The sequence below is a fragment of the Sus scrofa genome, chromosome 1 (assembly GCF_000003025.6).
Source record: "Sus scrofa isolate TJ Tabasco breed Duroc chromosome 1, Sscrofa11.1, whole genome shotgun sequence".
In the NCBI taxonomy this organism is placed as follows: Eukaryota; Metazoa; Chordata; class Mammalia; order Artiodactyla; family Suidae; genus Sus; species Sus scrofa.
The window spans coordinates 83054597-83070862 of record NC_010443.5 but is presented as its reverse complement, the minus strand read 5'-3'; the positions used below and the strand labels follow the sequence as shown (position 1 = coordinate 83070862).

The 16266-nt window shown below is 37.5% G+C and overlaps 1 protein-coding gene across 11 annotated transcripts in view; it reads left to right on the top strand.

Moving 5' to 3' along the window:
* Positions 1-16266, top strand: part of DOPEY1 (dopey family member 1) — a 107625-nt gene that overhangs the window by 66579 nt on the left and 24780 nt on the right. For all 11 annotated transcript variants that reach the window (XR_002343988.1, XR_002343986.1, XM_021091824.1 and 8 more), the window contains 7 exons: positions 1312-1464; positions 3924-4024; positions 5412-5671; positions 7518-9507; positions 10869-10980; positions 11089-11271; positions 12816-12941. Coding sequence is in view for 9 of the 11 variants with exons in the window: in XM_021091824.1 (XP_020947483.1) it covers positions 1312-1464; positions 3924-4024; positions 5412-5671; positions 7518-9507; positions 10869-10980; positions 11089-11271; positions 12816-12941 (2925 nt within the window). In the remaining 2 variants the exon portion in view is untranslated. The remainder of the gene's footprint in view (positions 1-1311; positions 1465-3923; positions 4025-5411; positions 5672-7517; positions 9508-10868; positions 10981-11088; positions 11272-12815; positions 12942-16266) is intronic.

Genomic DNA, 16266 nt, shown 5'->3' with positions numbered 1-16266 from the left:
TAATATCATACCCAATAAGAAGAGATAACACACTTGATCAGGGCCGCATTACCAGCCTTGTCTCCAGTTTTATAAGGAGAGAGAAAGATGAGGATGAGGGGAGTAAAGAGGAAAGTTCATTTAGGCAGTAAAATGTATTTCCAAATAAAGTGATTGTGACACTTGCTTTTTCTAAACTATAACCGCAGCTCTCTTAAAACTTCCCAGGAAAATTTTTCTAACTTTGAATTGTCTGATTATCATCTGTGATGCATTAAAAAAAAAAAACACAGTCTTGGATTTCTGTCACAGCAGAACATATGATAGCCTCTACATAGAAGGCACATTAACTATACTTTGGCTTGAGGAGGTAGAAAGATATATATATAAAATTTAATATATATATCTTTATATATGTAAATATAATTTTAATTTAAAATATTTTAAATTAAATTTTTAATTTAAAAATATATAAAATATATATTTTATATTAAAAATTTAAATTTTAAAAATCTGATTTCAAGTCATTGTGCCCCTCCAGATAGTTCCTCCTGCTAGGTCAGAGTCACTTTCTATAACGTGGTGGTAAGCCCCAAAGACTGTTGGGTTTTTATTAGTGCTATCATAGATCATCAAGTGTTGTGTTAACAGAGGTAGCACTGAAATATTTACAACCTGTTTTATATACTTTCAGTAGTTTGGATATTTGGACTATGAATTGTAATACAGTGTGTACCATGTAACTAAACACTAAATTGCCTTCATTGTGGGAGTTATATCCTTTTAAAGATAATGTATTCTAGGAGTTCCCACTGTGGCACAGTGGGTTACAAATCTGATTGCAGGGCTCAGGTCACTGTGGAGGCGCTGGTTCGATCCCTAGCCCAGAACAGTGGGTTAAAGGATCTGGCATTGCTGCAGCTGCAGCATATGTCTCAGCTGTGGCTTAGATTCAGTCCCTGGTCTGAGAATGTCCATATGCTACAGGTGCAGCCATTAAAATAATAATAATAATGATGTATTCTGGCATCACTAAAATAGTGAAATGGGGTCTTATCTGGTCCCTGTAAAAAGTGCTTACATATCTGATGTTCAAAATAAAATATAATGAAAGGATTGTTAAATAGGTTCTTAAAGCCTAGATGATGGGAAAGGACAGTTGGAAAGCTACACACTCAAATCTCATTCCACTGGCATAAATAAGTGTTAAGGACCTTCTAGGTCGGGCAGTCATAGGCTTGTTTGTACCTAATGGGAAATACTTATTAAATAAGTTTTTATTTACAGTTTTGTAACACTAACTTTTATGTCTTTTTTTTTTTTTTTAAATAGCATGTAGCTTTAACATTATGGGACCAGCTGGGAGATGCGACACCTCAGCACCACCAGAAGAGTGTGGAACTGTTTTATCAATTACATAACTTGGTTCCTTCTTCTAGCATCTGTGAGGATGTTATAAGTCAGCAGTTAACCCATAAAGATAAGGTAAATTCTTCTCATCCTGTGCCTGACCCAGACACCTTGCTCCCATTATACTAAAAGGTAAATTAAGGAAATTCTAGGAAAATTATGGCATTTAATATCTGAGTAACAGATAACTTCGTTGAGAGTGATCATCATATCTTAAATGTAGAGTAAAAATTCTATTCTTTTTAGAGGAAAGTTCTTATAAACACATCAGTAATATGAAAAAATCAAACAACCTCAGTCAACTGGGTTCATTTCTTGGTTCAGGATGCCAGCAGTGGGTAGTGATGATTAAAGCTGTTGCTGGCCCAAGTTCTCGGGTCATTTAAAGATGTATTCATGAGTTCTTATTGTGGTTCAGCTGGTTAAGAACCCAAAGTTATCTCTGAAATTGGGAGTTCCATCTCTAGCCTCATCTAGTGGGTTAAGGATCCAGCATTACCGCAAGCTGTGGCTAAGTTGCCGAGGCAGCTCTGATCTGGTGTTGCCATGGCTATGGCATAGGTATCAGCTGGAGCTCTGATTTGACCCCTGGCCCACTAACTTCCATATGCACAGGTGCAGCCCAAAAAAGAAAATATAAAACAAAAAATATTCAGCACCTCAGTTATGAAACTATTCAGTAGATTAATGTATATGAAATGACATTTATAAGCTATATAATGCTAGTGAGATTATATTATTTGCATTATAATAAATATCCAGAATAAGGATTTTGTATCCTAATGTGTATGAACTGATAACATAAGTCAGAGTAAAATGGCTGAGTTATGAGTGGGCCCCAGATGCTGAAGTGATCATTCTGATTGACCTGTCCAGGGTAACTTAATGCTGTTTGTGGTCTTCATGTGTCTGCTTTCTAATACAAATCAAAGAGTTTACTGAGGAGCTTTTAGAAGTGGATTGCCCTCATTTTAAAAAAAAGCTAAATGCTAGTGAGTTTGAATGAGTTATATTCAAAAAGGTGTTGTGTTGAGTAAATGAAGCATTTGGCAGGAGGGAAGTGACAAATGAAGGTGTAAATAAGAGGAATGAAAAGTTTATTCCAAGAAAAATATTAAAATTCTAATTCTGCTTCAACACATTCTTTCATAATTGCTCAGAGAATTTTAAATAAAGCTTGGTATTTTAATGTAACAATTTGCTTTGCATTTAGTATAAATCTAGGACAAATTGTATGCCTATTTACTCATACAGCAAGCATTTTACTAAAGAAATACTAAGTTCTGAGGAGTTCCTGCTGTGGCACAGTGGGTTAGGGATCTGGCATTGTTACAGCTGCAGCTCAGATTCGATCCCTGTCCTGGGAACTTCCATATACCGTGTGTGCAGCCAAACAAACAAACAAAAAATATGTATATAAAGTTCTGAATAAAGATATTATACATCCATGAGAAAAGTTAAAATACCTATTATTACTTTTTTTAAATGTTTGTGTTGGTTGATGTCTAAACACAGGCTTCGTTGGAAAAGCACTTATTAGGCCCACAGAAAAAGCAAGCACTCCTCTAACCCATCATAATTTAGACAGTTGTAGTCTCTCATTTGGGGGTTCTTTTACTTGAAGGATTCCATGAATGCTGGAGGAATACCAGCTATTTAATACCAAATAGTGGTCTTTCTGAATAACTTATTTTTACATTATTCTATCTATTATTATCTTAACACTCATCTTTTCCAAATAATTCCAAAAGTGATGTAGTATTTTTCTTGTAGAAATAATTTTTATAGGTATTCAGAATGTTAATCTAATAAATCAGCTTTATAAGTGATGATAACTTCATTTGGGATTAAAAATATTATTTCTGGGAGCAGAAGTAAATTATGTAGTGCCATGAAATTAGTTTTGACTACTATGTATTTATATTAAAATGAGGGAGAAAGTGCTTCCTTTACTCAAGATATCATAACATGCACATTATTAGTTCTTTCAATCCCATTATAAAATCTAGTAAACTAATTACCCAAACTAAATAATAATTCATGAAGAGTTCCCATCGTGGCTCAGCGGAAATGAATCCGACTAGCATCCATGAGGACACAGGTTCAATCCCTGGCCTCGCTTAGTGGGTTAAGGATCTGGCATTGCTATGAGCTGTTGTGTAGGTCACAGAGACAGCTTGGATCTAGCATTGTTGTGGCTGTGGTGTGGGCCAGTGACTATAGCTCTGATTCAGCCCCTAGCCCGGGAACTTCCATATGCCTTGGATGTGGCCCTAAAAAGACAAAAAAAAATTGTCATTTGCCTATAAAAAATACAATAATTTATGTAGCAGCATTAGATGATCCTTTAGGTTTAATATTTCTAAGTATTTTCTACATTTCTGTTTCCATAAAAAAATACAGATCATTATATTGTGTATTGGAGAACTGGGAACATTAAACATAATACTTTGTCTTAAATAGCTACTTTGATTTTACTAAAATCACTTAATATCTTCAAAGGATAATAAAATAATCTCCCCATTCATCCTCAGAAAATAAGGATGGAAGCGCATGCGAAGTTTGCAGTTCTTTGGCATCTGACAAGGGACCTCCATATAAATAAGTCTTCATCTTTTGCACGGTCTTTTGACAGGTTTGTTACATTTTATATTCAGATTTTATAGTCAGATATATTAATGTTTCTTTTCTTGAGTCCTCTGTCTAATTTGGCCAGGGTAGGAGATAGCAGTTTGCAGATTTCATAAAGAGAATTTATAAATTTTTTTTAAAATCTAAGCTATATTAAAATGCATGGCATCTGCGTTTATCTAACAGATTTCCCCTTTCTAGCTCTGGAACACCCAGTGCTCCTTCCTTTCATCAGAGGACTTCATCAACTTCCTACTCTGTGCCAGGTTCCATTCTAGGTGCTAGGAAAACAGAAGCAGATCCAGCCTTTTTGAGTCTATATATATTCACATTCAGTGAAATGTCATATAAACAGTAGACTGTGTAAGTGATTCTCTAGCAATTATGGTCAATCTTCTGCCTGAGCCAGACTTAAAATCTACAGCTAAAATACTGACAGACCACTTCCAATGAGCTGCCTGAGAGTGAGTTTGCTGTTTGTCTAGACTAAGATGACTCATACTGTAAAAGGGAGATGTGCATTAACTTCCAAGGAAGCTTCCACTTACAGGTAGATTCACATGCACTGGCCTAAGATGACAGTCTCATAGGCAAGTTTCGTAGTGGTGGCCCCACATCTCACTACACTTAAAGCCCTGCTCAGGATCAGATGTGTGCTCTACTGGATGCTATTTCAACTGGTGGTTTTCAAGCAGCATCACCATTTTAAAATGGTCTGCTCTTGAACCCCTTAATGAACTGGGCCTTGGGCCTAGGTGCTTTATAGTCACCACCTCTAATTCAGTGAGTGCCTGTGCTCAGCATGGAAGTGAGGCAAAGAAGGCCCAGTAAAGTTAAATGATTTCCCCACAATCGTCACACACAAGGTAAAGTAAATGGCCCAGATTGGAATCTTAGGTTTTCTGATGCCAAACCATACCTCCCCACCTTTCACAGAAGGTCTTTGCATGAATTAAAGGCATCTCTTCAGTTCACAAAGAGAATGGGAGCAGAGAGCACACACCAACCTGGGAGGAGTGTTGACTTGCAAGGGGTTCAGTACTTGACGATGTGAACAGTAACATGTAGTTAAAACAAGACTAATTCTCCAATGGTTTTTTTCTCTTCTCTAGTATTTATCTTATAATAGTAATGTGTGCTTGTGAAATTTCAAAAAACACAAGTATGTAAGAAAAGAGAAAAAGCTATTTTCTCCTTTCTCATTTTATCTACTGAGATTGGGGATTAAGATTATTGAAATGCTGTGGTCAAAAGTTATTCTGAAGTATGATTACTTTAAAATAGTTCAGAATAAGAAACAACTTATAGTAAGCTTAATTTTAGAAAAATTAAAATGTTAAAATTAAAGCAAGTGTTTTGTTCTTTGCTTTAATTACTGGTCTTCATTGTAGGTCACTGTTCATCATGTTAGACAGCCTTAACAGTCTCGATGGTTCTACCAGCTCTGTGGGACAAGCCTGGCTGAACCAAGTCCTACAAAGACATGATATCGCAAGAGTTTTGGAACCATTGCTATTGCTCTTGCTTCATCCCAAAACTCAGAGGGTTTCAGTGCAGCGTGTACAAGCAGAACGCTATTGGAATAAGGCTCCCTGTTATCCTGGAGAAGAGAATGACAAGCGTTTCATGCAAAATTTTTCCTGCAGTGATGGTGAATATTACACAGAAGTAGAACAACTTTTTTTTAGAAATAAATTGTTAAAATAATGTGAGAGGTGCACACCAGTGATTATCAAGAGAATCAAATGTGATAATTTCTCTGTAGGCTAATTTTCTCCCCTCCACCTGCACGAGCAGTGCTCACATGGGTCCTGTCAGAATAACCCTCCTCAGTGACCATCATAGAGGACTTGGATCTCTGTTATCAGTTGACTCTTCCAGGGGAGGAATCAGCTCTCATCAGCAACATTTTTTTTTTTTTTTTTGTCTTTTTGCCTTTTTAGGGCTGCACCCACAGCATATGGAGGTTCCCAGGCTAGGGGCTGAATTGGAGCTGTAGCCACAGGTCTATGCCACAGCAACACCAGATCCAAGCCAAGTCTTCGACCAACACCACAGCTCATGGCAATGCTGGATCCTTAACCCACTGAGTGAGACCAGTGGTCACACCCATGTCCTTATGGGTGCTAGTCAGGTTCGTTAACCACTGAGCCACGATGGGAACTCCTGAAACATTCTTCAGTATTAAGAAATAACTTTTAGAGTTATAATCCTGGTCCTGCAGGGCTCTGTAGATACTTCCTGGGAATTTACAGTAAGCTTATAATGCGCATTTCTATTTCGTGCATCATTTTCCTCATCTGTAAAATGGGAATGATAATATACCCACCTCTCAAGGCTTCATTGTAAGCTTTAGATGTAGTCATGTTATTTTAATGAAATGTTTAGTGCAGTGACTGGCATATCATAAATGTTTGATAAATATTCACTATTATTAAAATGAAGTCCACGCTTCACAAATTGTCAAACGGTACCCTCTATAATATGCTGATAATGGCCCCTTAGATTATTATGCTTTAGGGACAAACGACTCATATTTCATGTCGTCAAATAACCCTGTAAGGGCAGTAATTAAAAGGTCTTTTTACCGAGCAGGGAACTTATACTTTTCTAGTCGCACAGCTGTTAAGTGGTGAAGCTGGAACTAAATTGTCATGCTCCCACTTCACCTTTAGAGTATTTCTACAGAGCCTTGGTTCCTTTCTTTAGGTCCCTTTCCACTACTTCCCTGGAATCTTCTAAGAACATGCTGCAACCTGCTTACTGCCAGAATGTCTCTACGTTAGCACTTCGCTTCCTTTCTGTAGGTCCCTTTCCACTACTTCCCTGGAATCTTCTAAGAACATGCTCCAACCTGCTTACTGCCAGAATGTCTCTACGTTAGCACTTCGCCTGCCATACATAGTGCCTGCCTACCTGCTGTACTCTCATCTCTCCTCTGAGATCATCCTCAGACCTCACCTGTGGTGTCAAATGTTCTCCCTGATTTTGCATCATCTGATTTTGTACTATGTGTATGAAACTAAGCCTTCCTTTCTAAAAGAATGTCCACCTAGAAGCACAGAAATAGATGAATGTTTGTGATCCCCTCCTAATTTTAAACTCCTTGGAACGATGATGTCATTCCCTCCTTCCCCCTCCTCTCCTGGTATAGGGCCTTACTCAAACTAGACAACTCATAAATGCTTGTGGAATTTTATTAAAATCAAAGGGATGTCTTACTTGGGGATAAGGGCAGAGTTTTATCTGTATTAAATGTGCTGTTTTGTTTAATTCACTTGAATAATAGGCCTTCTAGTATTGAATTTCTTTATTAAATTCTAATTAATAGTCATCTACATAAATTGCTAACTTAAAAGGTCTAAGATATTAATAAATATTTTAATAGTAAAATAAGGAGGTAGTAAATATAATGATTCAAAATCTTGTTCAGTCTACATTTTAATGGTTTTAATATATTTTATATTTTTTCTTTTCTCCTTTTCTTATATGCCCAGTAAGCCAAGTACAACTCATTGCATCTAAAGGAAATGGTGAAAAGACACTGACCATGGACGAAATAGAGAACTTTAGTCTTACCGTTAATCCATTAAGTGACAGACTGTCCCTTCTGAGTACCAGCAGTGAGACAATTCCAATGGTTGTATCTGATTTTGATCTTCCAGACCAACAGATAGAAATACTTCAGAGCTCCGACTCAGGATGTTCCCAGTCCTCTGCTGGGGACAACTTGAGTTACGAGGTTGATCCTGAAAACGTAAATGCCCAAGAGGATTCCCATATGCCAAACACAAGCTCCCTGGACGATGATGTGCAGCAGGTCGTGTTTGACCTGATCTGTAAAGTCGTAAGTGGCCTCGAAGCAGAACCTGCATCGGTGACATCTCAGTTAGAAATTGAAGACACGCCCCCAAAGGACAGTGATGTCAGTCCAGGCGAGGAGGTGATTAAAAGTGAAGATCAGTCCACCCAGCAGAGTCAGAGTGCTTTGCTGAGTAATGAAAGTTCTCAGTTTCTGTCTGTGTCTGCAGAGGGAGACTGTGAGTGTGTGCCAAATGGAATCTCCAGAAATAGCTCCTCACCTTGTATTTCAGGAACCACACAGACTGGCCATGACTCTTCTGTTGGTTCTGCAGAAACCAGGTCAAGACAGAGAAGTCACAGTAGTATTCAGTTCAGCTTCAAAGAAAAATTATCAGAAAAGGTCTCAGAGAAAGAAACAATTGTTAAGGAGTCAGGGAAACAACCAGGAGCAAAACCTAAAGTAAAACTTGCTAGAAAAAAGGATGATGACAAGAAAAAGACTTCAAATGAAAAACTCAAACAGACCAGTGTATTCTTTAGTGATGGTCTGGATTTAGAGAACTGGTATAGCTGTGGAGAGGGAGAGATATCAGAAATTGAGAGTGACATGGGTTCTCCAGGGTCTCGGAAGTCTCCCAGTTTCAACATCCATCCTCTCTATCAACACGTGCTTCTGTATCTGCAGTTGTATGACTCGTCGAGGACTCTGTATGCTTTTTCTGCCATCAAGGCCATCTTGAAAACGAACCCCATTGCTTTTGTAAATGCCATTTCAACCACTAGTGTGAATAATGCATATACCCCTCAATTGTCTTTGCTTCAGAACCTGTTGGCCAGACACCGGATTTCTGTTATGGGCAAAGATTTTTATAGCCACATTCCAGTGGACTCGAATCACAACTTCCGGAGTTCTATGTACATAGAAATTCTCATTTCCCTCTGCTTATATTACATGCGTAGCCACTACCCAACTCATGTCAAGGTCACGGCGCAAGATTTAATAGGCAATCGAAACATGCAGATGATGAGCATTGAAATTTTGACTCTGCTCTTTACTGAGCTGGCGAAAGTCATCGAAAGCTCAGCAAAAGGTTTCCCTAGTTTTATCTCTGACATGTTATCGAAGTGCAAAGTTCAGAAAGTGATTCTTCACTGTTTGCTGTCATCAATCTTTAGTGCCCAGAAGTGGCACAGTGAAAAGATGGCTGGTAAGAACATGGTGGCTGTGGAAGAGGGTTTCTCAGAGGACAGCCTGATCAATTTCTCAGAGGAGGAATTTGACAACGGCAGTACCCTCCAGTCGCAACTTCTTAAAGTGCTCCAGAGGCTCATTGTCCTAGAGCACAGGGTCATGACCACCCCTGAAGAGAACGAGACAGGTTTTGATTTTGTTGTATCTGATCTGGAGCACATCAGTCCCCACCAGCCCATGACGTCCCTTCAGTACTTGCACGCCCAGCCAATCACCTCTCAAGGCATGTTCCTCTGTGCAGTGATACGAGCTTTACATCAGCACTGTGCCTGTAAGATGCACCCACAGTGGATCGGTCTGATCACATCTACCCTGCCTTACATGGGAAGAGTTCTCCAGAGAGTGGTGGTTTCTGTGACGCTACAGCTTTGCAGAAATTTAGATAATCTAATTCAACAGTACAAATATGAAACAGGATTATCTGATAGTAGGTAAGGGTTGATTTTTAATTTTGTCCTCATTGATATTTTTCACGTATATGACTGCTTAACTGTCTCAGAAATCATTCGCGATTGGGGTAAATAAATTGATGGTTATTGCAAGGTTCCAAGTAGTTATGTTATTGTCATAAAGAAAATGAAGTCTATCCACAAAACAGTCAAAAGTGGGAGTTCCCATTGTGGCTCAGTGGATTAAGAACCCAGCTTGGATCCATGAGGATGAGGGTTTGATCCCTGGCCTCACTCGGTGGGTTAAGGATCTGGCGTTGCCACAGCTGCAGTAGAGGTCGCAGATGCGGTTCAGATCTTGCATTGCCATGGGCGTTTTGTAGGCCAGCAGCTTCAGCTCTGAGTCAACCCCTAGCCCAGGAACTTCCATAGGGCAGGTGCTGCCCTAAAAAAAAAAAAAAAAAAAGGAAAAAAGAAAAAGAATCAAGCATGAAAAAGAGGTGGAATATAGAAATGGGACTTTTTTTTTCGTAAGATCTGAAATTAATCTTGATACTCTTCCTGACTAAGCTGGCAGAAGTAATGGAAAGCTTGGTAAAAAGGTTGCCCTGGTTTTATTTGACATGTTATCTAAGTGCAAATTAATTTCACACTAAAATTAACTTGAAATTACAAATCTTTTTCCCATCTGATTTTATTTCTTATTGGATTTTCATGGTTTGGTGGCAAATTTCCTCTGTACACCCTAGACTGTGTTCAGAGTTAATCTGTCAAAACTTATCCAGATGTTTGGGCTTAACCACTGTGGAATAGTGGGTTAAGGAGCCGGCATTGTGTCTGCGTGGCTCAGGTCTCTGCAGAGGTTCAAGTTCAGTCCTTGGCCCAGTGTAGTGGATTAAGGATCCATCTTTGCAGCAGCTGTGGCATTAGTCGCAGCTTTGGCTCAGATTTGATCCCTAGCCCAGGAACTTTCATGTGTCACAGGTATGGCCTTTAAAAAAAAAAAAAAAATCCAGATGTGTAATAGACTGGTGTTTGGATTATTTCCTTTGTAACCTCAGATATTCGATGTAAAATATAAGAAAATTGCCTATCCTTTAACATTGATATGCCTGCCATTACATGGTTACTAGAGATTTATTGGCTGTATTTATTTTGTGTAGAATTTATTATCCAAAAAGAACTTCAGTGCATTTATTGTGACTCATTTTATAGATAAGGCTATATAAAAACTCCTGTTTATTCTTTTAGTCATTTATCTATATAGGATTTACTGGGCACTTTGTGCTTGGCATGTCCTGGACATTGACTATGTGCTTAGCACATACTGGACATTTACTGTTGAGAGAACATGAACTTTCCTTTCACAGAACTTGTGTTCAAATTGATGCATTTTATTTCAGGCCTCTATGGATGGCATCAGTTATCCCACCAGATATGATTCTTACCCTTTTGGAAGGGATCACAGCTATCATCCATTACTGTTTGTTGGATCCTACCACACAGTATCACCAAGTAAGACTGCACACATATTTGAGTGCTTTGTAAAGACTCCAAGGCCAACTAAGTCCCCCATTGTAAACCTCAGTCAGTGACATGTTTTTTTTCCCCTGACATTAATAGCTTTTGGTCAATGTAGACCAAAAACACCTGTTTGAAGCTCGCAGCGGAATCCTCTCAATCCTTCATATGATCATGTCCTCCGTGACACTGCTTTGGAGTATCCTACATCAGGCTGATTCTTCAGAAAAGATGACTGCTGCTGCATCTGCCTCTGTTACCACCATTAATCTTGGAGCCACAAAGGTTAGCACTCCATCCTTGGAGCTCAAGAGTCTATTTGAGGACTCTCCCAAAGATGATGTTCAGAATCTGTGAATAACTTACATGGTATTTATGATATTCTGTGTGAATTGTGTAATTAGTTATTAAATAATGTTTTATTGAAAGGACGTATTGCAAAATTCACCCTTTTTAAGTATATACAATACAATGACTTTTAAAATGTTTTTAATTTTAATAAATTTGCAGAGCTGTAGTACTGTCCCTACAGACTATGTTTGAACATACCCATCACCACCAAAAGATCCCTCGTGCCCATTTGAGGTCATTCTGTTCCCATGTCTAACTGCATTCAACCACTAATTGGTTTTCTCTATAAACTGATTTGCTTTTTCAGGCCATTTCCTAAAAATGGAATCATATATTACTTTTGTATCTATCTTTTTTCACATGACATAATATTTATGAGGTTCATTCATATATGTTATAACTTTTCCTTTTTTTTTGGACATTTCAAGTTGACATTTTAACATACAGATCTCTCCTGGGAAACAGTTTAGCAATATGTACAGAGATCTTTAAGTTTCAAAGTCTTTGACCTTACTAGGTCTACTTTAGTAATGAATCTGAGGTAGTCAAAATTATACAAATATATATATATATATATATATATATATATATATATATATATATAGAAAAGTTCACTACAGCCTTATGGCAAAAAGGAGAGAGCTCCTGAACAGTAAGGGAATGGTTACATAAGTTATCCTGTCAGTGTTATTTTATGTAGCCACCGATAATTGTGTATTTGAAGAATTCTTAGTGGATGGAAAAATGTCTAAAAGTTTAGTGACATAAAGATGCTACATAGTTGAAAAATCTTCTATTTCCAATTATATAAAAAGTACAGAAAAAGGAATAAAGTTCACTTGTTAATAGTGATTACCTCAGAATGATGAGATTAATGTTGATTGTTTAGAAGCTTTTCTTCTTCCTTATTCTCTTAGGTATTTTCCAAATTTTCTGCTTTATATTTAGGGGGAAATTATGTAGATGTTTAAAAACATGCTGTGCTATGGAAAGCTGTCAGATTGTCATCCCTCGGTGACCTAATCTCACTCTTAGACCTGGCTTCCTAGATCTGGGAATTGTGGGTGCACACCTGGAGTGCTCACTGTAGGAGAAGGGTGGAACATTATTAGAAAATTTTGTTTAAATACTGATGTTTGGATTAAACTATGCTTTTGGTTTAATTTCACTTAATCTCCCTCTTTAAAGAACTTGTATCAAATGTAATTGAATTTCATATATTGTATTTTTCTATTATCTCATCACCATGAATAGACTCCAGCATTTGGTTATTTGGTGGTTGTCATTTTATAGTTCCCTCTCAACTTTTGAATTAAAATGACCATGGTCGCATCTCTTAACACTATTAATGTTTTCTCTATCACTATTTAGGTAATAAAACATATAAGTGCTATGTATTATTTTAAGAAAAACTAAAAGTACAGTTATTAATGCTCTCATAATTTATAATTCACTTGTCATTTGCTTAAATTTTTTAGAACTTGAGACAGCAGATCCTAGAATTATTGGGTCCCATTTCAATGAATCATGGTGTTCACTTTATGGCTGCTATTGCATTTGTATGGAATGAAAGAAGACAGAACAAAACCACCACCAGGACCAAGGTGTGTATTTAACCATTTGGTACTTTTTGTTTGTTCATTTAGTGGGGATATGGTGAGTACATGCTAATTTTCAATTCTGTATTAGTCACAGTGGGGCTGGAATGGGGTGGGTAACAAAAGGCAACACATTTGTCTATAGGTTTAGATAATGATGTATTGCCTAAATGTCTTAAATAAAGATAAAAGGTATTTTATGTGAAAACAAATTATATGATATTAAAATTATAGCTCTATTTTACATAGAAATGGTAATATCATACAATGTATTTTTTTAAATGATCTTTATTCAGGTTATAGAACAAGAATATGGAGAGAAATTTTCATCTTAACTAGTTTTTCATTACAATGTGACAGCTTCTAAATAGTTTGTTTCTTAGAGGTAATTCATGTATTATCTTTGGATTATATATGTAAAAATTTTGTTGCTTTGTGGATTTGAAAGCTCAAAAAAGTGTTTTATATTGGAAATAACTACCGACTCATTAGAATATTAAGGCAATTACATAATTTACATTTCTATAACATGATTTTTCTAGCTAAAGTTTTCTGATCTATTATTTTTGTGCTGATTTCACATTACACATATGCTGACCTTTCTAAAGTGGTAAAAGAAAACATTCCCACTTATTGACATTATTTTGCATGTGGGGATTCAGTAATAGATATGATATGGGACAGAATAGAGATCCTGGATTACTTAAAGTCAGTCAAGCAGCATGTGCTTTAACATGGTATATTGAACCATGTGCATTATTTTTCTCTGCTCTCTTCTCAAAAATGAGAGTAATTTTAAAGGCCAAAACCCACAATGACAAAAAATTGGGAGAGGTGACCACAAAAAAATAAGTGTCAACAGAATTTTGCAGGAAGAACACATGTCTGAGTTGTAACTGACTTAGTAGAGCAGAGAAAGTGCTATTGATATCTAAGTTGCTGCAAGAAGGAACTCAATTCCACAGTAAAACTGTAGACAGTTTCTGGAAGTAGAAGGATTGGGGAAGTTCCCTTGTGGTGCAGCAGGTTAAGGATCTGGCATTGCTACCACAGCTGTGGCGCAAGCCACAACTACGGCATGAACGTCCGTCCACATGCTGCAGGTGCAGCCAAAAAAAGAATCAGGTATTTGTAAAAGCAGAGGGTTAGGAGGGGGCTGAAATCTGGAAGACTGAAAATTTATAGATTCCTTTCTCCCAACCCAAGCAACTACCCACTTCTCTTACCCTACCCCAACAGGACTGAAGTCAAGTTTACCTGTGAAGGGCACATGATTCATGATTCACACAGGTAGAAATTAGACTTCATGCTGAAAACAGCAGTCAGGAAAAATCTGCATGCTGAAAAATGGGCATATCAAATCTCACCCCAGCAAGATGGCAGAAAGCTATTATGTCCCTCAGGTAGGAGTTTTGAGGATTCTTCTCTAGGAAAATGACCTGACCAAGAAGATAAAACCTGCAGCTAGGATGATTTTGAATCAAAAAGCAAAAAAAAAAAAAAAAAAAAAATGAGGCTATTGTCATCACACAGGAAGACCCACCTGTGCAGTAGCCATGCAGACAAATGCTTGACTTCGCATCACTTTTTTTTTTTTTTTTTTTTTTTTTTTTTGCTTTTTAGAGCTGCACCCACAGCATATGGAAGTTCCCAAGCTAGGGGTCAAATCAGAACTGGCCTGTGCCACAGCAATGCCAGATTTGAGCCAAGTCTGTGACCTTACCACAGCTCATGGCAATGCCAGATCTGTAACCCACTGAGCGAGGCCAGGATCAAACCTACATCCTCATGGATCCTAGTCAGGTTCATTAACTGCTGAACCACGACGGGAACTCCCCCCATTACTTTTTAAAATTTATTTTTGAAATGCGATAATAACATAGTTGGTAAGAGTGCGACTTTGAAACCAGATCCCTGGGGTTCAAATATTGACTTCTCCATTCACTACCTATATGACCTCCTCAGGGTAGGGATACTGCTTCATGATGTTGTGAGAATCAGGGGAAGGAGGGACGAAGGAAATAAATTATATATATTGCACTTACCATTGCATGGCACTTAAGCACTAGGTAGACATATATGTATTATTATTACTCACATTTTAATGTGACTAGAGAGCCAAGGAACACTGAAAAACACCTCTAAAAATTAAAGATCAAAACAACTAGATAGAGAAAATCGAAAGAAATGGTCCAGGAAACAAAAGAAAATGTAAATAATAGTAATGTCCTTCAAAAGATAAAACCATATTGCATCCATGAAATAGAGAAGATTATAAGAAAGACCATTGAAAAAATTTTCAGTTGTCTTAAATATGAAATATTTTTATACCAGAAGCAAAACAAAATTAGTATAAGGGTTGGGAGAGAAAGTAGATAAATATCAGATACAGAATGTAAATTTCAAGATGTGGAAAATAGGGGAGAGGAGATTTAAAAATTAGGGAAATGAAATTGGAAGGCCAGTATCTCTTTGAAGAAATAAAGAATAGAAAAAATGAAGGGAGGAAAATATCTAAGAAATATTAACAAAGAAATTCCCCAGAAATGAAGGAAATGAGTTTCTATAGGCACTGTAGAAAGAGATCTATCTATACAAGATCAGTGAATAAGAACATGAGGTAAACAGGAGATCTGATTTCTTCTAAGGAGAAAACCTAGTCATAGTCAATGGAATAATGATAAGGCTTATTAATAGCACTAGAAATTATGAGAAAATTAGTTTCAGTCTATAATATACCCAGCCAAACTGTCACTCAGGTGACAATTTTGACCTTGAAATGGCTCAAAAAAAGTGGTTAATTCACCTTTTCTCAACTACTGTTAAGATATATCTCCACCAGAGAAGTAATAAAATAAGAAAGAAGGTAACGTGGGGTCCATGAAATATGATTTCTAATACAGAAGAAAAAGGAAAGGGAGGAGTTCCTGCTGTGGCTCGGTGGTTAACAAACCTTACTAGGAACCATGAGGTTGCGGGTTCGATCCCTGGCCTTACTCAGTGGGTTAAGGATTCAGCATTGCTGTGAGCTGTGGTGTAGGTTGCAGACGTGGCTTTGGATCCTGCGTTGCTCTGGCTCTGGCCTAGGCCAGGGCTACAGCTCCGATTAGACCCCTAGCCTGGGAACCTCCATATGCCTCGGGAGTGGCCCTGGAAAAGGCCAAAAGACAAAAAAAAAAAAAAACAGAAAGGGAATCTTTAAGTCTGTGGTCATAGGAGAGATGATCAAGAAGATACTGTGTGAGCCTAGAGAGTATCAACCCTGGGTGGAACAGAAGGACATCTAACAGAGATGTCTCAAGAGAAAAAAAAAAAAAGGTAGAAGATTAAT